Source organism: Podarcis pityusensis (assembly GCF_964106645.2).
Source record: "Podarcis pityusensis genome assembly, chromosome: 2".
NCBI classification, from domain to species: domain Eukaryota; kingdom Metazoa; phylum Chordata; class Lepidosauria; order Squamata; family Lacertidae; genus Podarcis; species Podarcis pityusensis.
In genome coordinates this window covers 128000380-128023509 of record NC_138029.1, presented here as the reverse complement: position 1 = coordinate 128023509, position 23130 = coordinate 128000380, and the positions used below count along the sequence as shown (strand labels likewise).

Below are 23130 nucleotides of genomic sequence, written 5' to 3'. Positions count from 1 at the left end.
AATATTTCATTCTGGGCGTCTTGTGGCAGAGCACAGAAGGCATGTAATCAATTCTTTTCAGTTCTGTCAAGTAGGTCCTTCCCTAAATTCCTCAAGTGCAAGGACCCTGGGCTGTCTGACTTATGGGGTTCCTTGGGGTCCAGGTCAGCTGGCTAGTCAGGATTGTCACCTCCAGAGTATATGTCAACTAAAGGATAATAGTCTGCCTTGGATTGAGGACTTTTTGGAGGTGTTGCTGAATGTGGAAGCAGAGGAGCTGGTGATGCCACATTTCGGAATAATCTTGAGACTAAAACACTGTTGGAAAACATGCCCCCCTCGGGAGAGGCTGGCCTCTCTCCCAGATCCCGGGGCTTGTTTACCGGTGATCTACTCTGGCTGACATCCCCGCAGTCCAGGAAGATCTTGATAGGCGACATCTCCCAGCCGGTAAGATGCACACCCCCTTCTTCCTTGCATACCAGCAGGAGAAAGAAGATAGTCAGAAAGTCTTTTACGTCTTGTTTATTTCTGACTGCACAACTCTACAAAAAAATGTCCGATCAGTTCGGTCTCCTCCGAGCAAGAGACTCAGACTTCCTTCACATACGCAACAGGAAGGTCTCATATTACACACAGAACAAAGCCTTGTAAATCCTGTGAACTTCCGGGAACATTCTTTCCCACACCAACCACATCTTTTGATGTAAATACCGAGCTGCCAGTTTGCAGCTGCGTCACACTCATATTCCAACATACACCACTCCTCCATAGATATTCTCTGTGCTTAGACACCATATTCACAAACTTTACACTCCTCTTGTGAGAAGATACCTAAAGGATTAGGGTAGCTTGAGAGAAGTAGATTATTTTGAGACAGCACCCATTTCCAATTCCTTTTTATGAAAACGCTCTTCCTAGTTGGTTTGGTTTTGGCTTTTGACAGGACATCAGACCATTTGATAACCTTGCATATCGTTTCATATTGATATAAGGATCTGGTGTGCAAATTCCAGTACAGTGGTACCTCGGGTTACGTACGCTTCAGTTACATACGCTTCAGCTTACAGACTCCGCTAACCTAGAAATAGTACCTTGGGTTAAGAACTTGTCAGAATTCCAGCCGCGGTCAGAGGTACACCGGCCTCACTCCAGGCATTCGGCTGGGATCCTTGCTGACCTTCCATCTGCGTCTCCCGGCAGGCAAGGTCCTAAATCGGCGATTCTCCCCAGACGTGAGGAGAACACACCCTCCTCCTCTCTCCCTGCATTCCCCCCCAGGGAGGGGAAGAAGAGACAGACAGGAGTCCTTTTACATGTTTTATTCCTGTCGTTCAGCAGTACAGAGAAAACGTGTCTGTACCCTCCAGACTCCAGCAGAAGAGTCACAACTCCACCCCTGTACTTCCAGCACAGGTCAGATGACACTCTGAGCTAACATCCGGTGCTCAGAACAGAGAAAGGACAGCCCCCTTTCTCCACTAGTACAATTCCAGACCACAACATCCTGTTTTGCATTCCAGCCACCTGCAGCTGGCTTTTGCATTGCTGCTTTTTCCCAACAACCTCCCCCAAAAGCATCAATGGGCAAAACACGATCCAGAGAAGAAAACAAACAGTTGTTATACATATAACAGTCCCCTGTTGTTTCAGTTCCACCCTTGGAACTCCCCACCACTGGCTCCACCAGTGTACCTCTCTGGTTGTCTGGCTTCCAAGGAATGAGTGCTTCTGCATTACCTTGGTTAGGGGCTCTCTGTTGTGTCTTTGTCTCTGACTTAGACACTGCTTCAACCTGCTTTGAGTTGTTAACAATAGCAACACATGCAACAGCTAAGTTAGCAAACTCCTTTGAGTACCTCTTTGGTGGTACACCCTTTGTAACTCTCTCAGACCTGCGTATGAGGTGCTGATCCTCTCTGCTCACTGGTTCAACCTTTGGACTTTGTTGAGAACCAGTACCAATGGCAAACAGTGGTTCTTCCTTCACCTGTGAAGGTCTATCCATTGTGTAAGACTTCCTCTCAATGACTGTTTCAACTGAGCTCTTTGAGCTATCACTGTCATCATCAGTACCACTGTAATCTGTGTAATCAGTAAAATCATCATCATCATCTGAATTGTCCTCTGTGGGAAATGTGTGTACTATTACCCGCTCCTGTTCAGGAGCACTCTCTAGAAACTTTGTGAGAATCACCTGACCAGATTCAGACAAAATTACTCTGTAGAGACCCTTTTCATATCCCACAAAAATGCCTCTGGCATTCTTTACTCCACCTGGAGCTTCTGTTCTCACTTGAGACCCGAAAACCTTAAAATAGGCAACAGAAGGTTTTCTATGAAACAGCTTCTCAAAAGGAGAACTTCCCAACTCTTTTGAGACCTTTCTCACCCACGTGTGAACATAGGACATTAACGACTCCGCCCAATATTCATGTGGCAAATGTGAACTCAGCAATTGCGCATTCATCCCCTTTTGCAATTCTTTGTTCACCCTTACACAGACACTCCTGTTCCACGCTTCCGCCGAAACAGCAACCTTGTGGTCTATCCCTTTCTCATCCAGGAACTTCTGAAACTTCTGTAACAGAAAAATTGGCTTCTCATCTGTGAAGAGACAGTCAATGTTAGCATCATGCACATTTTTGACCTTGTCACAAAACTCCTGAAACCTTTCTAAGGTTTCTTGTGGTTTCTGCATCATAAAAACCCAAACATAATTAGAAAAACAATCCACACACACAAGATAATATCTTGCATTGCCTCTAGATGGTGCTAGAGCAGTGTTTCCCAACCGGTGTTCCGCGGCACACTAGTGTGCCGCGAGACGTTGCCTGGTGTGCCGTGGGAGGGAGGCGGGCGAGTCGGGCGGCGAGAGGCGGGGCGGCGGCGGCGAGGAGAGGCCGCCCAGCGCGGGGCTCTCGCCGTCTGCCTGCCTGGCTGCCTGCGTGGCGCTGACGTCACGGGGCTGTAACGTGCCCCACATAGGCACACGGGGGGCGGCGAGCGAGCTCCCTCCCACATCCCATCGCCACTCGCTTCGGCCGGCCTACTGGGCTGTCGCAGGCGGAAGGCCTGCGCATGCGCGAGGTTTTCGCACCTTCGGGATTCCCTTCACGCCTTCCTCCTCCCGGGTCCTTGAGAGCGCGGGAAGCGGCAGCGCGAGACCGGCGTTGAGCCTGGCAGGTATTGCGCTTGCCAAGGCAGTCATTTGGGAAATGAAAACTTGCAAAGCAAGCAACCAGTTCAATCTGAAGTACGTGTATGCTTAATATCCTGTATCTGAAACCTGTTCTGCCCCCTCCCCCACACTTGGTGCCATTTTCATCTACACATGCAGCAGAGTAAGTTGACCCAGAATAGTACCAATTCAGATGGCAGATGGGAGAATGACAGTGCTGAATGCTTTCCCATGTAGAACAGTCCCTGCAAATAAAAACCTAGCATATTTGGAAGAGGAATGCTAGCCTAACCATTACCTTCTATGCTGTTACTATTTTTTTATTTTTTTTTACATAAGTAAAAAGGGACCTTTCCCCATCTGGCATGGTGGTGTGCCTCGAGATTTTTTTCATGAAACAAGTGTGCCTTTGCCCAAAAAAGGTTGGGAAACACTGTGCTAGAGGACCAATCACATCAGCATACACCCGCTGAAATGCACTGTCGACCCTCGTGGTCACCTTCCTGGTGTCCGTCTTGGTCACACCTGCAAGAGAGATTATATTAGAATCAGAAGAATTACATTTCATGTAATCACTTTGATCAAAAGTCAACAAATACAGTCCATCTTTCTCTTTGGCAGTAAGATACAGTTCTCCATCTTTGAAGATCTTGCAGCTCTTATCATCATAGGACAGTTTCAGTCCTTTCTTTGCAATCTGCGATACACTCAGCAGATTGAACCTCAGTTCTGGAACCAGGTACACTTTGTTTATAGTCAAGTTCAGACTCTCAAGATACACAGTCCCAATCCCAGTCGCTTCCAACTCCTGACCGTTGGCCTGTTTCACAGCGAAGCTTTGCTTCTTAAACGTTGAAAACAGTTCTCTGTGTGGGCACATATGAACCGTGCAACCCGTGTCGATTATAAACGCGTTCCCAACATCTGGCGTGGTTCCTTTCGACATCAAAGCCTTTGCAGGTTTCACCTGAGACTTGGTACGGCTTTTGCCTGACGCCTCAGGCTTCGCAGAGCTGCTCTTAGCTCCTTTTGGCTGGCGTGGCTTCTTACAGTTCCGCTGAAGATGCCCAGCCTGTCCACAATTGTAACATCGGACAACGTTCAAAGCTACAGCATTCTCTCCAGTAGCAACAGCAGTGGAGGAGATAGAACTCTGTTCCTCCCTCCCCCTGTCCTTCACTTCCAGTGCAGCAAGTCGGTCGTGTTCATTCAGAACGACAGCACACACCCTTTCCGAAGTCAGGTCTGCCGCCGGTAGGGAACCAAGCTGACTGGCAACAGTTTTGTAAGTCCGATTAAGGCTGTTTATCATCATGAAGCAAAACACTTCCTCCTGTAGATGGAAATTGCGTTCCACCATCTGTTGGCACAGAAATTTCATCTCCGTCAGGTGCGCTTGAACATCTCCATCAGGCGCAAGCCTCAGATTGGTCAACTTCTCAAAATACAGCAATGCTGAAGAACCAGCATCCCTCTGATGTGTTCTACGTAGCACCTCCCAAATCTCTTGCGCATATTCTAAATCCTGAATATGCACCAATTGGTCATCTGAGACACACAGGATTATAGCCGTCCTGGCCTTTACATTCTGTGATTCCCAACCTCGGGTTGGTGCTGCAGGGATGGGGTTCTCAATCACCCCAAAGAGCCTCTGATTCTGCAGCAGGGCCTTCATCTTTACAGACCAAGATGAATAATTGTCATTAGTCAGGGGAGATGGATAAGGCAGGCCTCCCCCCTTCTTGGCATCCATTTTGAATCCAAGCCTCAGCTCTCACTTTCCAGCCTGCTAAAATCCAATAGCCTTTGCTGGGTTGTTTTCTGCCTACTCTGGCAAGCAAACTGCAAGCTGTTTCTCAGTCCTTGCACAGCAACGAAGATAGCCAAAACAACTTTCTCTTCCCAGGCTCTCTCAGAGCCAGCTGCACAGTCAGTAGTTTTCCACTTCTCTGACGGACGTTGCTTAGCAACTGTGCATACCAATCTTTGAACAGGAAAGCTTATCAACCACAAGAATTCCTGGTATGCAGGCTGAGCTTCCAAGCTGCAGGCCTCTTCTATCAGAGCTGTTTTTTCCCAAACGCAGCTCCCATGAACCAGAGAATGAATCAATCTGCGTTCACACTTTTTAGCCCGAAATTCAGCATACCTTGGGGCTCCGTTGCTTGGAAAAACACCTCCTCTTGGTGTCCAGCCGTCTGTTCAGCTTCTGGCTGCTTGCAGACGTTATCTCCTCCCTTGGTGCAGAGGATGACGATCCACCAGCCTCTCAAGCAGATTTACGATGAATCGAAACCACCGGCTGCTGCCATATGTCAGTATTCTCAGCACGCAGTCAGAGGTAACTGGCCTCACTCCAGGCAATCGGCTGAGATACTTGTTGACCTTCCCGTCTGCGTCTCCCGGCAGGATACAGGCAAGGCCACAAACCGGCGATCCTCCTCAAACGTGAGAAGAACACACCCTCCTCCCTCCTTTCCCCCAGGGAGGGGAAAAGAGACAGACAGGAGTCTATTTACATGTCTTTAGTAAAAGGCGAAAGATTTATACGATCTGAAGAGAAACCAGAGTATAGAAATAATAGAAAAAATTGGAGACAATTGGAAGTTGCAGAGCTTTGAAAAATTAAAGAATAAGGTGCAATATTGGTTTCATTACGCTCAAATTCAAGAGGTTTTTAAATTGGACAAAAAAACAGGATTCCAGGTGGAAAAATCGAAACTAGAGACAGAACTGTTAGAACCCAAGACTAAGGTACTTTCAAGAATGTATAACTTGCTGCTTAAATGGAACATACAGGATGAGACAGTCAAATCAGCCATGATAAAATGGGCTCAGGATATTGGGTATAACATCATGTTTGAGGACTGGGAAAGGTTATGGACCACCGGAATGAAATTCACGGCATGTAATGCCTTGAAGGAAAATATTATGAAAATGATATATAGGTGGTACATGACCCCAGTCAAGCTTGCTAAGATATATCACCTGTCTGATAATAAATGTTGGAAATGTAAGGAGGCTGAAGGGACATTCTTTCACCTCTGGTGGACCTGTCCAAAAGTGAAGGCCTTCTGGGAAATGATCTATAATGAGTTAAAAAAGGTATTTAGGTATACCTTTCCCAAGAAACCAGAGGCCTTGCTCCTGGGCATTGTCGGCCAGAAAGTGTTAAAGAAGGATAGAACTTTTTTTATGCATGCAACTACAGCAGCAAGAATTCTTATCGCAAAATACTGGAAGACACAAGATCTACCCACACTGGAAGAGTGGCAGACGCAATTGATGGACTATATGGAACTGGCTGAAATGACTGGCAGAATCCGAGATTTGGGAGAAGAAATAATGGAAGAGGACTGGAAAAAATTTAAGGACTATCTACAAAAATATCATAAGTTGTATGAATGTTAAAAACTGCACGATTTGGAAATTTTAGCTTCAGCGATTAGATTTGGTGAAACCGGAAAATAAGTTATAAGTAAGAAAAGGTTGAAATTTAAAGTAATACTATGGTTGATTTAAAGTATAAGTAATTGATAAAAAGTATTTTAAATTTAAAAGTATAATATTTGAAAGGTACAAAGTAAGACATGAAATAAGGTAATAATTTGTTGACATTTTTATTGTAAAGAACGCATGGTGGGGGAGACACGAGGAAGTCCGGTTGTGTGATGGGACGATGAGCTGCTTGTGCGTAAAATCCAAGTCCCTCAGAGTTTGGTCAAGTTTGCAAACCTCTGTCTGTAACGGAGCCCCTTAAACATGGCTCTGTCAGTCGCTTGCAGATTCCGACAGTGGTTGCTTTCGGAATCGCTTCCAACATAAAAGCTCCTTAACGGAAACACGTCTTCTGGACTCTCTGCGTGACAGTTTCCGGCGAGGAGTGGGTGTCCCTACAGGAGGTCCTGAAACCTCCCCACTGTTTTCGCTGGAAGTGTCTCGGAGCCATCCCTCCTGCTCACTTTCCCTCAGCTCAGCTCTTCTCCCCCTACTGGTTCCCTCTTCAGCTGCTGAGTCTCTCCCAACCTGTGTGAGCCCTTCCACCTCCCTTCCTTCCGATGGCAGTTCCCTGACATCCACCTCCCCTCCAGGGCCCCCTTCACCCCCTCCCGCCCCCTCCTCTATGGGCGGTGAGGAGGCAAAACCCCGGAAGGAACTTCCTTCACCTTCCGATGTCTCGAACACTTCTCTCCACCTGTTGCGGTTCCTGGTCTCGAAGTACTCCTCCTCCTCAGAGTCCATCTCCCCTTCCCCTTCCGAATCCGTGAATCCTTCCAACTCCTCCTCCTCATCGGTGGTCCCAAAGTATTCCCTCCGGAACCTCTCCACAGGCTGAGGTTTCCTTGGGAACCTTTGATGGAACGTTTCTATCAATACCTCGTCATTGATATCTTCTGCCATTACCCAAGTGTTTTCTGACTCCGGTTCTCCTTCCCACGCTACCAAATACTCCACCTGATCCCCCTTCCACCTGGCGTCGAGGATTTCTGCCACATGGCTGCTGCATTCCCTTTCTTCTATGATCGGTCCCCGAGTGGACATCCCTTCTCGTCCCCCCTCATACGGTGACAGTAACGACCTGTGAAATACTGGGTGCAGTTTCATGTGGTTGGGTAACCGGAGCCTGAAAGCCACTGGGTTGACTTGTTGAATGACCTCAAAGGGACCCAACCTCCTGGGTCTTAATTTCTTACAACCTCCTTTGAACGGCAACCCTTGGGTTGACAGCCACACCCGATCTCCCACCCTTATGGTTTCACCTTCCCTTCGGTTCTTGTCTGCCTGCCTCTTGTATTCTTCCTTCGCCCGTTCTAAGTTGAGTTGGAGCTGGCGATGGATTGCTTCCATTTCTTCTACAAAATGCTCGGCTGCCGGGACGCTCCATCTCTCCCCTCCTCCCCCTGGGAATGCCCTGGGATGACACCCATAATTAGCCAAGAAGGGGCTCATCCCTGTGGATACATTCTCTGCATTGTTGTAGGCAAATTCCGCCAGCGCCAACTTTTCTACCCAGTCATTCTCTCTGTCATTGACATAACACCTCAGGTATTGCTGGAGGACACCGTTTGCTCTTTCCGCCTGCCCGTTGGTTTCAGGGTGCCGGGCAGTCGAAAAGTTGACCTCCACCTGCAGTAAGCTCATGAGCTTCCTCCAGAACCTGGAAGTAAATTGTTTTCCCCTGTCTGAGACCACCCTCAATGGCACCCCGTGCAACCTAAAAATGTGTTCTACAAATAACTTCGCTGTCTCTTCCGCCGTGACTGCATGCGAACAGGCTACAAAGTGGCACATCTTTGTTAGTAGGTCTACCACCACCATGATGGCTGTTTTCCCCTTGGACTTCGGCAGATCAGTCATAAAATCTATCGACACTGCCTCCCAAGGTCGTTCTGGGGTTGGTAAGGGTTCTAATAGCCCCGCCGGCGCCCGCCTCTCCCCTTTGGCTCGCTGGCATTGCTCACACCCTCTTACATACTCCCGTACATCTTCCCTCACCTTAGGCCACCAAAATTCCCTGGTGACCAACCACATGGTTTTGTGTTGTCCAAAATGCCCCGCTGTGGGGCTGTCGTGCAACTGCTTGAGTACCCTCCCCCTTAAGTCTCCTTCGGGGATATACAGTGCCCCTTTGTAATACAACGCTCCATTTCTTTCCTCAAAACCCCCTGGTTCCTCTCCCTCACCCCTAAGACCTCTGAGCTTATTCTGGGCATATTCATCATTCTCTGTTTCCTCTACCAGTTCTCTTTGCCCCACCAATGCCACCCCACACACCCAGCGGTCCTCTGGGATGACATGTCTCTCTTCGGGTCCCCCTCCCCTTCCAAATATTCAGGTTTGCGTGAGAGAGCGTCCGCCCTAACATTTTCTGGACCTGGCACATAACAAATTTCAAAGTGAAATTTGGAGAACTCCTGGGCCCATCGCACTTGCCGTTGGTTGAGCACTCGTGCCGTTCTCCAATACTCTAAGTTCTTGTGGTCCGTGCACACTTGCACCTTATGTTGTGCCCCAATTAATAAATGCCTCCATCTCCTGAACGCTTCATGAATGGCAAGTAGTTCTCGGTCATACACCGTGTAGTTCCTCTCAGATTTGTTCAGCTTTCGCGAAAAAAAGGCACACGGTCTCCACTCTGACTCCTCCTTCCCAGGCTGCAGAAGCACCGCCCCCACAGCCCGGTCTGATGCGTCCGTCTCCACTCGCATCGGTTTTTGTAAATCCACATGCAGGAGCTGTTCTTCCGAAGCGAACGCCCTTTTCAGTTCCTCAAAAGCTCGCTCCGCCTCCGCCGTCCAAACGAATTTCCTCTTACTGCTGAGACAGTCCGTAATGGGAGCCGTCAAGTGGGCAAAATTTCTGATGAACTTCCGATAGAAGTTTCCAAATCCAAGGAATCTTTGCACATCCTTCCTTGTTTTCGGTGTTTTCCATTCCAGTACCGCTTGGACCTTGCCAGGATCCATGGCCAATCCCTTGTCCGACAAGCGGTACCCCAGGAATTCCACCTCCTTGGCATGAAACTGACACTTCTCTAGCTTCACCCACAGCTGATTGGCTTGCAGTCTGCCCAACACTTCCCTGACGTCTTTTACATGCTGCTCCTCAGTCTCTGAATATACTAACACGTCATCTAAGAAGGCCACACAATTCTTGTAAAGCAAAGGCCCCAGGACGTGGTTCATAAACGATTGAAAGCACGCGGAGCCTGCTTGTAGGCCGAAGGGCATAACTAAATATTCAAACGCCCCCAAAGGGGTGAACATGGTGGTTTTCCATTCATCCCCCTTCCTTATTCGTATCAGGTTGTACGCCCCCCTCAGGTCCAGTTTAGTAAAAATCTTTCCCTTCCTGACCCTTGTCAAAATGTCATCAATTCTGGGCATCGGGAAAGTCACTGGTTCTGACACTGCATTTAAGGCCCTGAAGTCCACTACAAGCCTGGGTTTGTCCGTGTTTTTTTTGTCCACAAAAAACACTGGGCTGCCCCCCACCGCCCTGGACTCTCTGATGAACCCTCTCTTCAGGTTCTTGTCAATGAACTCCCTTAGCTCCTGCATCTCTCTGTCTGACATGGCGTACAGCTTGCCTACAGGGAGCTGTGCCCCAGGGAGTAAATTGATTTGACAGTCAAAGGGCCTATGTGGGGGTAGTTTGTCTGCCTCCCTCTCGCTGAAGACGTTGCTCAGGTCGGCGTATTGTTGGGGAACCTTCCCCTTCTCCGTTACTTCCGTCCCTGCTAGAGTGGCTCTGGCCCCTCCTTGAGCCTCCCGCTCTTTGCAGTGTTCTAGACAATGTGCTGACCCAAAGGAGACCACTCTCTGATGCCAGCCCACTAGCGGATCATGTAACGCTAGCCAGCTCATCCCCAAAATAATGGGAGCTCCTCCCAAGGTAGCCACATTAAACGCTATTAGCTCAGTGTGTCTTGCTACCCTCATTATCATTGGGACGGTCTGCTGGCTGACTTCTCCTCCCAGCAGCTCCCTTCCATCGATCGTGGTCACCTGCAAAGGGTTACTTAAAGGGATAGTCTGTATCTGGTGCTCAGCAGCAAACTCCTTACTCATGAAATTGCAGGAGCTGCCTGAGTCCAATAGCGCCTTTATCTTTAGTGGGTGTCCGTTAGGCAGCTCTAGTAACACCTCTATCACTAGGGCGGGTTTAGGAGGTTCCGGCGTGGGCACTTTCACTGCTCTTTGGCCTGGCTGCTGTGCCCCGACGGTGGCAGCCAGGCGTTGGCTTTTACTTGCTCCGGTACCTTTTCCTCCCTCTCCCCAACAGCTCCCGCCATTCCTTGCCATTCCTTTCTTTGGGGGCAGACTCTGGCAAAATGACCTGGCTGTTGGCAGAGATAACATTTCTTGGCGCCCTTTCCCTCCTTCTTCCGCTCTTCACTGGGCTTTGAAACTGCGCGCGCGCACGCTGTTCCAATTTCCATCGGCTCTCCCGGCGGGAACGGTGGCTCTGGAATCTCTGGAATGCGAAGCTCCCTCCAACGTTCCCCCTTCCCTTCCCGCCTCTCCAAGGCTCTCACCTCTTGGCGCGCTCCTATGGTCAGCGCTGATTTGGTCAGCTGATCCATAGACTCCGCCCTGGGCGCCCGGGAAAGTTCATCCTTTACCGCCGAAGCAAGCCCTTCTTCAAAGAGCATTTGAATGGGTTCCGCCGATAGATCCCACCCCAATTTATGGATCAACATGGTAAACTCAGTCCAGTACTCACGCACAGATCGGCTCCCCTGTTTGCACGCCATTAACTGTCTGCATACCACTCCCTGCTCAATATCGCTGGAAAACATCAAATCCATTGCACGAAAAAACTTCCTCGTATCCTTCAGGATGTCATTGTTTGTTGCCATCAGGGGCCTCACCCAGTCTTTCGCCCCCTTTTTGAGATGCCCAATCACAAAAGCCACCCGCGATTCCTCGTCGGGAAAGTCATCAAACTGCAGATTAAGGGCATATTGCATCTCTGTCCTAAAGGCATGATAGTCCTTGGCCTCCCCCCCAAACTTCTGCACCAATCCTGGCAACTTTCTGGCGAGCGGGGTGGTTTTCTCCTTCTCTGCATCTTGAGCCCTCCTCTCCTCGAGCCTCGCCGTCTGCAGCGCTAGCTGGACCTCCAACGCCCGGTACCTTTCCTCCAGGCTTGGACCCGCTCCAGCTCCTGCTTCTCCGGTTCCGGCTGGGTTGCTCATGATGCCTTCTCCTGCACAAACTGCTCACAGAGACTGTCGGAATGCTGTGATGGGACGATGAGCTGCTTGTGCGTAAAATCCAAGTCCCTCAGAGTTTGGTCAAGTTTGCAAACCTCTGTCTGTAACGGAGCCCCTTAAACATGGCTCTGTCAGTCGCTTGCAGATTCCGACAGTGGTTGCTTTCGGAATCGCTTCCAACATAAAAGCTCCTTAACGGAAACACGTCTTCTGGACTCTCTGCGTGACAGTTTCCGGCGAGGAGTGGGTGTCCCTACAGGAGGTCCTGAAACCTCCCCACTGTTTTCGCTGGAAGTGTCTCGGAGCCATCCCTCCTGCTCACTTTCCCTCAGCTCAGCTCTTCTCCCCCTACTGGTTCCCTCTTCAGCTGCTGAGTCTCTCCCAACCTGTGTGAGCCCTTCCACCTCCCTTCCTTCCGATGGCAGTTCCCTGACAGGTTGGTTATGGAAAAATGTTTTTGAAAATTGGATTATTTTTTCTTCTCTTTTTTCTTTGTTTCTTTTATTTTCTATCTACGGCTTTTATATTTTTGACTGTGTATTTGAAAATGTAATAAAAATATTTATAATAAAAAAAAATATTTACATGTCTTTATTCCTGTCATTTCAGCAGTACAGAGAAACATGTCTGCACTCTCCAGACTCCAGCAGTAGAGTCACAACTCCACCCCTGTACTTCCAGTACAGGTCAGATGACACTCTGAGCTAACATCCAGTGCTCAGTACAGAGAATAGACTGCCCCCTTTTTCCACTAGTACAATTCCAGACATCAACATCCTGTTTTGCATTCCAGCCACCTGCAGCTGGCTTTTGCATTGGTGCTTTTTCCCAACAAGGCCATCACACCGGAAGTCTTCTGCAAAGTCTTTTTTTTATATTTTCTCTCTGATAGTAAGAGCTGACAGTGAAAAGGAACTCTCTCGGAAGGGGGTGGATCTTCATTGGGGGATTTTAAGAAGAAGTTGGATGGCCACCTGTCATGGATGCTCGAAATGAGAATTCTGGAAGGGGTTGGACTAGATTCTGAATCTATGATTCTATACTTCACCCTGGTGTGAGATCTTAAATTGACTTTTTAACAAGTGAAATTTTATACACATTCCATGTGCTGATATGCTTTCAACCCCGTATGAATTATCTGGTGGGCCATGAATGAATCTTTTCCCACATTTCAAACACTAAACCGTTTTCTCTCTTGTATGGATTCTTTGATGAGAAGTGAGACTGGTGCTTTGACTGAAGCTCTTTCCACATTCCAAGCACTGATAGGGTTTCTCCCCTGTATGAATTCTGTGATGCAAAGTGAGACCATCCTTCCGACTGAAGCTCTTTCCACATTCCAAGCACTGATAGGGTTTCTCCCCTGTATGAATTCTTTGATGGGAAGTGAGTTCACCACTCAGACGAAAGCTCTTTCCACATTCCAAGCACTGATAGGGTTTCTCCCCTGTATGAATTCTTTGATGGGAAGTGAGTTTACCACTCACACGAAAGCTCTTTCCACACTCCAAGCACTGATAGGGTTTCTCCCCTGTATGAATTCTTTGATGGGAAGTGAGATTGGTGCTGTAACTGAAGCTCTTTCCACATTCCAAGCACTGATATGGTTTCTCCCCTGTATGAATTCTTTGATGGGAAGTGAGTTCACCACTCAGACGAAAGCTCTTTCCACATTCCAAGCACTGATAGGGTTTCTCCCCTGTATGAATTCTTTGATGGGAAGTGAGTTTACCACTCAGACGAAAGCTCTTTCCACATTCCAAGCACTGATAGGGTTTCTCCCCTGTATGAATTCTTTGATGGGAAGTGAGATCACCACTCAGACGAAAGCTCTTTCCACATTCCAAGCACTGATAGGGTTTCTCCCCTGTATGAATTCTTTGATGGGAAGTGAGTTCACCACTCAGACGAAAGCTCTTTCTACATTCCAAGCACTGATAGGGTTTCTCCCCTGTATGAATTCTTTGATGGGAAGTGAGTTTACCACTCAGACGAAAGCTCTTTCCACATTCCAAGCAGTGATAGGGTTTCTCCCCTGTATGAATTCTTTGATGGGAAGTGAGTTCACCACTCAGACGAAAGCTCTTTCCACATTCCAAGCACTGATAGGGTTTCTCCCCTGTATGAATTCTTTGATGGGAAGTGAGATTCCCCTCCTGACTGAAGCTCTTTCCACATTCCAAGCACTGATATGGTTTCTCCCCTGTATGAATTCTTTGATGGGAAGTGAGATTGGTGCTGTAACTGAAGCTCTTCCCACATTCCAAGCACTGATAGGGTTTCTCCCCTGTATGAATTCTTTGATGGGAAGTGAGATTGGTGCTGTAGCTGAAGCTCTTCCCACATTCCAAGCACTGATAGGGTTTCTCCCCTGTATGAATTCTTTGATGGGAAGTGAGTTTACCACTCAGACGAAAGCTCTTTCCACATTCCAAGCACTGATAGGGTTTCTCCCCTGTATGAATTCTTTGATGGGAAGTGAGTTCACCACTCAGACGAAAGCTCTTTCCACATTCCAAGCACTGATAGGGTTTCTCCCCTGTATGAATTCTTTGATGGGAAGTGAGATCACCACTCAGACGAAAACTCTTTCCACATTCCAAGCACTGATAGGGTTTCTCCCCTGTATGAATTCTTTGATGGGAAGTGAGTTTACCACTCAGACGAAAGCTCTTTCCACATTCCAAGCACTGATAGGGTTTCTCCCCTGTATGAATTCTTTGATGGGAAGTTAGACTATCCTTCCGATTGAAGTTCTTTCCACACTCCAAGCACTGATACGATTTCTCCCTACTCTGTGTTCTTTCGTGTGAAGTGAGGCTATTCCTTCGAATGAAGCTCTTTCTTTGACGGGAGATGCACTGGGAGCTCTGACAGATGTTCTCTCCACACTCTGAATATTTATATGACTTCTCCGCTATGTGGATTCTGTTGTGCTCCCCCTTGTTCTTCCCTTCTAATTTATCACCATCTGCAATAAAGAGAGAAACTAATTAGAGCCTCAGGAGGAAATGGGAGCTCCAGATTATTGAACAATATTAATGAATGCTTGTGATAGAGGAAGAACTGAAGAGAATTAGATGTGAGGCCTTACTATAGGTTTCACTGTTTTTGTTTTCTGGTATTAACTGAGATATTTCTTGGCTTTTATCTGGGATAGATTTTATTCTGGCTCAATCATGGAATCCACTCCATCTCCAATCACAACTTATATTATGATCCAACAGGGATCCTTACTGAGAGAGTCCATGATCCCAAGATTCTCCTCCTTGACTTCTTTATGCAAAGCTCTCTGGTCAGGATTAAGCAACATCCACGCCTTGTCTGTGAAACAAACCGCAACATCTTCACCTGAACGCTCCCCATCAGAAGTTATCTCAATTTGGTTGGTCAAAATTTAAATTGACATATGGCAATATATACAACTTAGAAGTATATTCAACTCGGATCAAAAGAAAGGATTTGCAAAAGAAGATTTGAAATTTAAAGTCACAGTGATACAGAATAACAAGAAATTGTGATCCAAAACCTATAATCTTTTTTTGGACTGGGAATTGATGGAGGAAGAAGCGAAAGAAATGATAATTAAATGGTCTCAGGATCTCGGACATACTATCTATCTAGAGGAATGGGAGAAACTCTGGCGAGAGGATATACGATTTACTGCCTCATATACAATTAAAGAACATTTTGTAAAGATGTTCTATAGGTGGTACTTAACGCCAGTTAAGCTGGCAAAGATATACAAATTGAAATCCAACCTCTGTTGGAGATGTGGTGGAAAAATAGGAACAACAATACATATGTGGTGGAGGTGTGAGGAAATTAAGAAATTTTGGATAGTAGTACACGAAGAACTAAAGAAGATGTTGAAAATATCAATAACAAAGAAACCAGATACAGATAGGTAGCCGTGTTGGTCTGCCATAGTCAAAATAAAAAAAATCCTTCCAGTAGCACCTTAAAGACCAACTAAGTTAGTTCTTGGTATGAGCTTTCGTGGTATGAGAAGTGTGCATGCACACGAAAGCTCATACCAAGAACTAACTTAAGGTGTCTTTAAGGTGCTACTGGAAGGAATTTTTTTATTTTAAAGAAACCAGAGACATATCTCCTTGGATTGAGAGATGAAGAGATACCACGGGGGGGGGGGGAGAATTTTTCTATATGCAGGTACTGTGAGGAGAATCAGAACTTACAGGGTTAAACAGTTCTGTATAACGTCTCACATTCTGAGGTTTGGTTTTGTTCACATACGGGAATCTTTCTTTGTGTGGGAGTTGCTTTTGTTTTTAGCTGTCGAGCCGAGGAGATGTCTGCTCGATCTCCAGGTTGATTTATGATGTTTTTCTGTACAATGATTAAAGACTTCTTAGATGAGCAAGAAGCCTGTGTACAGCCTTGGATTTATCACCCACCCAAGGCACGACCGCTGCTGCGAAACTCGGCTTGGAGCCAGGAAGATAGCTTAAAGCTCACAGTTGGCACGGAGAGTTGGCACAGGAAAGTGTGGCGGACGCCATTACATTCCACAAGTACAGCTGCTAGAATAGTGATTGCAGCGCGGTGGAAGTCACAAACTATACCTACAAAGGAGGAATGGATTTGTAAACTAAATGAATATTTAATTCGGGCAAAATTAACTGCTATAAGAAGAAATGGATCCAAACTACAAGAAAGAAGATTCCACCTAAACATTAGGAAGAACTTCCTGACAGTAAGAGCTGTTCGACAGTGAAATTTGCTGCCAAGGAGTGTGGTGGAGTCTCCTTCTTTGGAGGTCTTTAAGCAGAGACTTGACAACCAAGTGGAAATGTTTTGATGAATATATGGCAAAATATTGCTCAAGGAAAGATACGCTAATATGCCTAGATTAAAATGTGAAGTACTGGATGGAAGAAAAATTAGTAAGGAAAGATAATAAGAATATGAAGATGATTTGAGAAGGTTGTAGAATGCAAAGATTATTGTAAATTGCAGAATGTGGAGGAAATCCAGTGGGGGCAGAGGGAAGTGGGAGGAGGGAGAAAAACATAATATGATGGATTGAGGAAAAAGAAATGTAAATGTATGGGGGGATGGGGAGGAAATGGTGTTGGCTTTGGTACATCTGTATTGTAAAGTAATATGTGAAAACCAATAAAAATAAAAACAATAACCATTTGGATCCCTTCCAGTCGGGATTCAGGCCTCATCATGGGACTGAAACTGCCTTGGGCGCACTGGTTGATGATCTCCGGCGGGCTAGGGACAAAGGTGAGAGCTGTTTCCTAGTTCTGCTGGATCTCTCAGCGGCGTTTGATACCATCGACCATAGCATCCTTCTGGACCGTCTTGAGGGGCTGGGAGCTGGGGGCACTGTCATACAGTGGTTCTGCTCCTTCCTCCTGGGCCGTGTTCAGAATGTGGTGGTGGGGGATGAGTGTTCAGACCCCTGGGCCCTCACTTGTGGGGTGCCTCAGGGTTCTGTCCTCTCCCCCATGCTTTTCAACATTTACATGCAGCCGCTGGGAGAGATCATCAGGGGGTTTGGGCTGGGTTTCATCAGTATGCGGATGATACCCAGCTCTACCTCTCTTTTAAATCAGAACCAGTGAAGGGGGTGAAGGTCCTGCGTGAGTGTCTGGAGGCGGTTGGAGGATGGATGGCGGGTAACAGATTGAGGTTGAATCCTGACAAGACAGAAGTACTGTTTTTGGGGGACAGGAGGAGGGCAGGTGTGGAGGATTCCCTGGTCCTGAATGGGGTAACTGTGCCCCTGAAGGATCAGGTGCGCAGCCTGGGAGTCATTTTGGACTCACAGCTGCCCATGGAGGCACAGGTCAAATCTGTGTCCAGGGCAGCTGTTTACCAGCTCCATCTGGTACGTAGGCTGAGACCCTATCTGCCTGCAGACTGTCTCGCCAGAGTGGTGCATGCTCTGGTTATCTCCCGCTTGGACTACTGCAATGCACTCTACGTGGGGCTACCTTTGAAGGTGACTCGGAAACTACAACTAATCCAGAATGCGGCAGCTAGACTGGTGACTGGGGGCGGCCGCCGAGACCATATAACACCGGTCTTGAAAGACCTACATTGGCTCCTAGTACGTTTCCGAGCACAATTCAAAGTGCTGGTGTTGACCTTTAAAGCCCTAAACGGCCTCGGTCCAGTATACCTGAAGGAGCGTCTCCACCCCCATCATTCTGCCCTGGACGCTGAGGTCCAGCGCCGAGGGCCTTCTGGCGGTTCCCTCATTGCGAGAAGCAAAGCTACAGGGAACCAGGCAGAGGGCCTTCTCGGTAGTGGCGCCCGCCCTGTGGAACACCCTTCCAGCAGATGTCAAAGCGATAAACAACTACCTGACATTCAGAAGACATCTTAAGGCAGCCCTGTTCAGGGAAGTTTTTAACGTGTGATTTTACTGTATTTTTGGTTTTATGGAAGCCGCCCAGAGTGGCTGGGGAGGCCCAGCCAGATGGGCGGGGTATAAATAATAAATTATTATTATTATTATTATTATTATTATTATTATTAATTAAAAAAATTAAAACAGGAAAATATTTAAATTTATACGTAAATCTCTTTCTTCACTTTGAACCCCCCCTCCCATTTTCATGATAAGACCAACTCTGTATTGTTTCATTGGTAACAGAAGAGGAAAAATGACTATTACTCACTTAATCTAAGCACAACGGCCACAAGAGCTTCAGTCTAGGCATTTGGCTCTGCGATGTTGCATGTTCTCTGTGCTCTCCTGTTTCCCCTTTTTTGTTTCAGTTGAAAGCAATTCATGGACCCAGAACTCATACACTGACCACTAATGATGAACTATATGTTATAGATACTCCTGTAAATTTATTCTGCTATGTTTGAGATATACAGGCTCAGCCTACATATTTGTATCATCTATTATTCCTATCTTCCTTGTTTTATAAAGTTAATAAAAGTTATACAAAAAGAAGAGAAAAAGGCAACACACGGAGGCCCCATCTGAGTTCACACTGCACAGCAGGATCAGGTTCCTTTAAGGAGTCCAGTGCTGCGCGATGGATCAGTGAGTTGTCAGACATTGGTACGGCATTTAGATCACAGAACTGGTTTTAGACCTTTTGATCTGCCAATACATTGCAGTGGCCGGGGAGCTGTGATCTATTCCTAGCTCAAATTGCTTGCAGATGACAAAGGCGCAGGCAGGCAGGCAGGCAGGCAGGTGGGGGAGCCCGAAAAGGTGCTCCCCTTCTCCATCTCCATCCGCCTGCCTGCCTCCCCCCACCCCCAAGCTGAGCAAGCCCCAATTCCTCTCCGGCTCCATCCATCCATGTCCCCATCTCCCCTCCCCTGGGACTCACCAGATCTCTCGGAGGTCCCTGGGAGGGAACGCTCAGAGGTTGTGGGGAGGGATGCAGGAGACAGCCGGACCAGGTCAACCGTCCATCTTCCCCCTTCCATCCTCGCTAGGTTTGCAGGATCCGTCTCTTTCATCCTTCCTGAGGAGTCAAGGAGCCAAAAGAAGCTGCAGGGTCCTGGGAGAGAGGAAGAAGCAAAGGGAGCCTCAGAGGCCCTGCAGGGATTCTCCTGCCCGAGATATTCTCCTGCCCCTGGAGAAGCACAAATGGGGCAGCCCCTTCCCATCAGAAGCCCCATTTGTAAACATCTCCAGTGCTTGCAGTTTCCCGTTTGCTAATCACCCCACTTCATAAGGATGGCAGGGTCTGCACAATAGTGACCTGAGAGTTGATCCCATTGAACTCATTGGGGCTTATGAACAGAACTTGGTGCAAAAAACAGTCACCACCCTGTCCCTAAGCCTGAAAACTGCAACCCCAGAGCATGGGCAGAAAATAGCAGAGTAGCTATTACAGTGGTACCTCAGGTTAAGTACTTAATTCGTTCCAGAGGTCCGTACTTAACCTGAAACTGTTCTTAACCTGAAGCACCACTTTAGCTAATGGGGCCTCCTGCTGCCACTGTGCCGCTGGAGCACAATTTCTGTTCTCACCCTGAAGCAAAGTTCTTAACCTGAAGCACTATTTCTGGGTTCACGAAGTCTGTAACCTGAAGCATATGGAACCCGAGGTACCACTGTACATGTGCTGTAGGTGCCTGCATGCTGGGTTCTTTGTATGCAGAGCCCAGTTCACAATCTTTGAGCTCTCTCATTGCAAGCCAGGCAGGTGTTGTGGCCATATTTGCCTCTTGCATGGGGACCAAATCTTCAGGGAAGCTTTTCATCTCCAATTGGTAGGAAAGAGGGTTCATTAACCTGCTGGTGGGGGGAGGTGGCTTTTCAGCCCATCAATTCAACTCATGCTGGAATATCTGGTGGGCTGGATCTGGAGCACAAAGGGTCAAGTTCTACTTGCATGAGCCCTTGTGTTCCTTCTTCAAACTTATTAGGCAGGAACGTCAGAGGTCCAATCTGGAGAATATTTCATTCTGGGCGTCTTGTGGCAGAGCACAGAAGGCATGTAATCAATTCTTTTCAGTTCTGTCAGCAAGGTCAAGTGCAAGGAACCCAGGGTCTTTCAGTTAGGGGGTTCCTTGGGGTCCAGGCCAGCTGACTAGTCAGGATTGTCACCTGCAGAATCTTTGTCAACTAAAGCAGGATAGTCTGCCTTGAATTGAGGACTTTTTGAAGGTGTTGCTGAATGTGGAAGCAGAGGAGCTGGTGATGCCACATTTTGGAATAATCTTGAGACTGATACACCACTCCTCCTTAGATATTCTCTGTGCTTATACACCATCTTCACAAACTTTACGCTCCTCTTGTGACAAGATTCCCAAAGGCTTAGGGTAGCTTGAGAGAAGTAGCTTATTTTGAGACAGCACCCATTTCCAATTCCTTTTTATGAAAACCCTCTCCCTAGTTGGTTTGGTTTTGGCTTTTGACAGGACATCAGAGCATTTGATAACCTTGCATATCGTTTCATATTGATATAGGGATCTGGTGTGCAGATTCTAGCATAGTACAAGCTTCTTAGTGTTCTGTCTGGACCCAGAGCATGAGCTGCTCTTAAGTAAGTTAAAAAGTATTTTCAAGTCAACTTTTTAATATTGCACTATTTTTTAAATTTTTAACATTTTTGTTCTTCTTTGTACTTTTACACCTCCTTTTGCCATGTGGACGAATCAAACCTCCCTTATTGATCTATTTTTAATGGTAGGGAAAGAGATATTGTTGTATTATCTGGTGCCACAGACTCTGCTAGATTTTATTCAGAAGGTTTTACAAATACCTATCAGGATGGTAAGAATTTTATTACAGTCAGCCAAAAAGGATTTTAAGTGTTCCATGTCCTCTGTTAGTACTACAAGCCACCCAATGACTGATAATCCCTCTTTGGTCCCAGAAGTTTGGGAGTAGCAGTCTTTTCTACTTGCTTTAATTTTGAATTTTGCTTTCAGATTAGTTCCTCTACTTGTTTAGCCTGAATTTGGCCTTGAGTCGCTTGAGCTCCTGGTCTCAGTGCCGGAGATGACTTAGCAGTTGAGCTGCCTGGGCTCCAAACCTTTTTCTGCTCATCCTTAGAGCTGCTGAGAGATCCTATAAGGTCAGTAATAGGATCTGGCTCCTGCTGTTTCTTAGCCACCTCCTCATTTCCTTATTCACGTAAAATTGAGTAATTTTTGCTTGTGCTTTCTTCAGAGAAGCTCTCTTTGGAGGAGGGTCTGTGGCACTCGGGGAGAGAACATTAATTTTGTAACTACTCTGGGTCAACACTGTCTTTCCCCTTAATTCCTCATCAAGTTTCCTGGTATCTTTAATAATAATAATAATAATAATAATAATAATAATAATCCTAGCCTGAGAAAGAAACTGAGCCTGAAATGACTGAAGAATGCAAATGAATGTCTGTGAAAGAGGAAGAAGGGAAGGGAGTTACTGCATTTTTTGGCTGGTATTAGCTAACGCATTTATGGGACTCGGAGATTCAAAAAGCCTGGCTCTTTCCAGGGATGGATTTAATTTGGCTCAGTCATGGAATCCGCTCCTTCTCCAAGCTCAGTCATTTCTTTCCTCAACCAAAAACAGAAGCAGAAAGGGAAACAGAAAATTAGACAGGATGTACCTCCATGTCCTTAATATCTCTGAAGCCTACATGGAAGAAGGCCTGGGCAGCTCAGACCAGCCTCCTCATGGTTGGAAAAGGCAGGACTGGTGGTAGAATATTCCCAGACAGAACAGGAGATACATCTCCTATGGAGAGTTGTGGGTGTGTTAACATCTCAGATGCTGCAGGTGGCGCTATGGGGCTCCCTCAAAATAGAGGAGGTTTGTCCTACAGAGATCTGTATGGAATTTCAAAACTGATCTTATGATCCAGCAGGGAGCCTTACCAGAGAGGCCACGATCCCACGATTCTCCTCCTTGACTTCCTTCTGCAGAGGAATCTGGATCTGGTCAGGATCCAGCAAAGCCCAGTCCTCCTCTGTGAAAGGAACAGCTACGTCTTCAAAGCACACTGGACCCTAAGAGAAAAAGGGAGAAGAAAGATGATATTTTTCTAAATAAAAAAATTCCTTCCTGTAGCACCTTAAAGACCAACTAAGTTAGTTCTTGGTATAAGCTTTCGTGTGCTTGCACACGAAAGCTTATACCAAGAACTAACTTAGTTGGTCTTTAAGGTGCTACAGGAAGGAATTTTTTTATTTCGACTATGGCAGACCAACACGGCTACCCATCTGTAACTGGATATTTTTCTACACATTGCTCTGTTCTTTTCTGCCTCTTAATAGCTGCATTGTTTTAACATTATTCTTTTCCTTCATGCTTATTTCAGTATCTTAATGGAACAATTTTGTTGTGTATTTTAATGATGGGGAAGAGACGTGTTTTGTTGCATCTGGGACACAGGAAGTGGTCCTGTTGTGCTGCTGCAGATGCAGAAGGGCTTTTCTTCTCCCTGTGCTCCTCCCACGTGGGAATGTTCCCGTCTGTCGCCATCCCCTGTTCACAAAGGTGACTTTTCCCTCCCTCTGAAGGGGGTTTATTTCCTTGACCCAAAGCCCCCTCCCCCAAAAAGAAGGCAGCATCTGGATCCCAAGGAAGAGCAGAGCTGCATATTTCCTGCGAAGTGGCCCCTCCCTGGCTTGGCAGAGAGGACAAAGGAGGACCCTCTGCTCCCTGACTTGGGGGTCTCTCCCCCCCCAGGCATGATCTGAGCAGGGACCCCCACGCCCCCTCCCTGCCCCCCTGGGACCCCCTTCTCCCCATTGCACCCTCAGGGGGAGGAGAGAGGAGACTCACCCGAGTCCAGGAGGGGCTTTT

General features: G+C 47.1%; 2 protein-coding genes across 18 annotated transcripts in view; one reads left to right on the top strand and one right to left on the bottom strand.

Annotated features, from left to right (window-relative positions):
* The window catches only part of LOC308465792 (uncharacterized protein), a 430090-nt gene that overhangs the window by 292296 nt on the left and 114664 nt on the right, over positions 1-23130 (top strand). The gene's annotated exons all lie outside the window — the stretch shown is intronic.
* Positions 1-23130, bottom strand: part of LOC308465694 (uncharacterized protein) — a 386527-nt gene that overhangs the window by 296796 nt on the left and 66601 nt on the right. For 2 of the 7 annotated variants that reach the window (XM_080985785.1, XM_080985787.1), the window contains exon 3: positions 12745-14850. In XM_080985785.1, the coding sequence (XP_080841911.1) occupies positions 13058-14850 (1793 nt within the window). In that variant the 3' untranslated portion in view covers positions 12745-13057. Of the gene's footprint in view, positions 1-12744; positions 14851-15116; positions 15204-16078; positions 17030-19210; positions 19385-22199; positions 22332-23130 lie in introns of those variants that run through there. The other 5 variants (XM_080985782.1, XM_080985786.1, XM_080985783.1 and 2 more) reach the window with 5 other exon arrangements.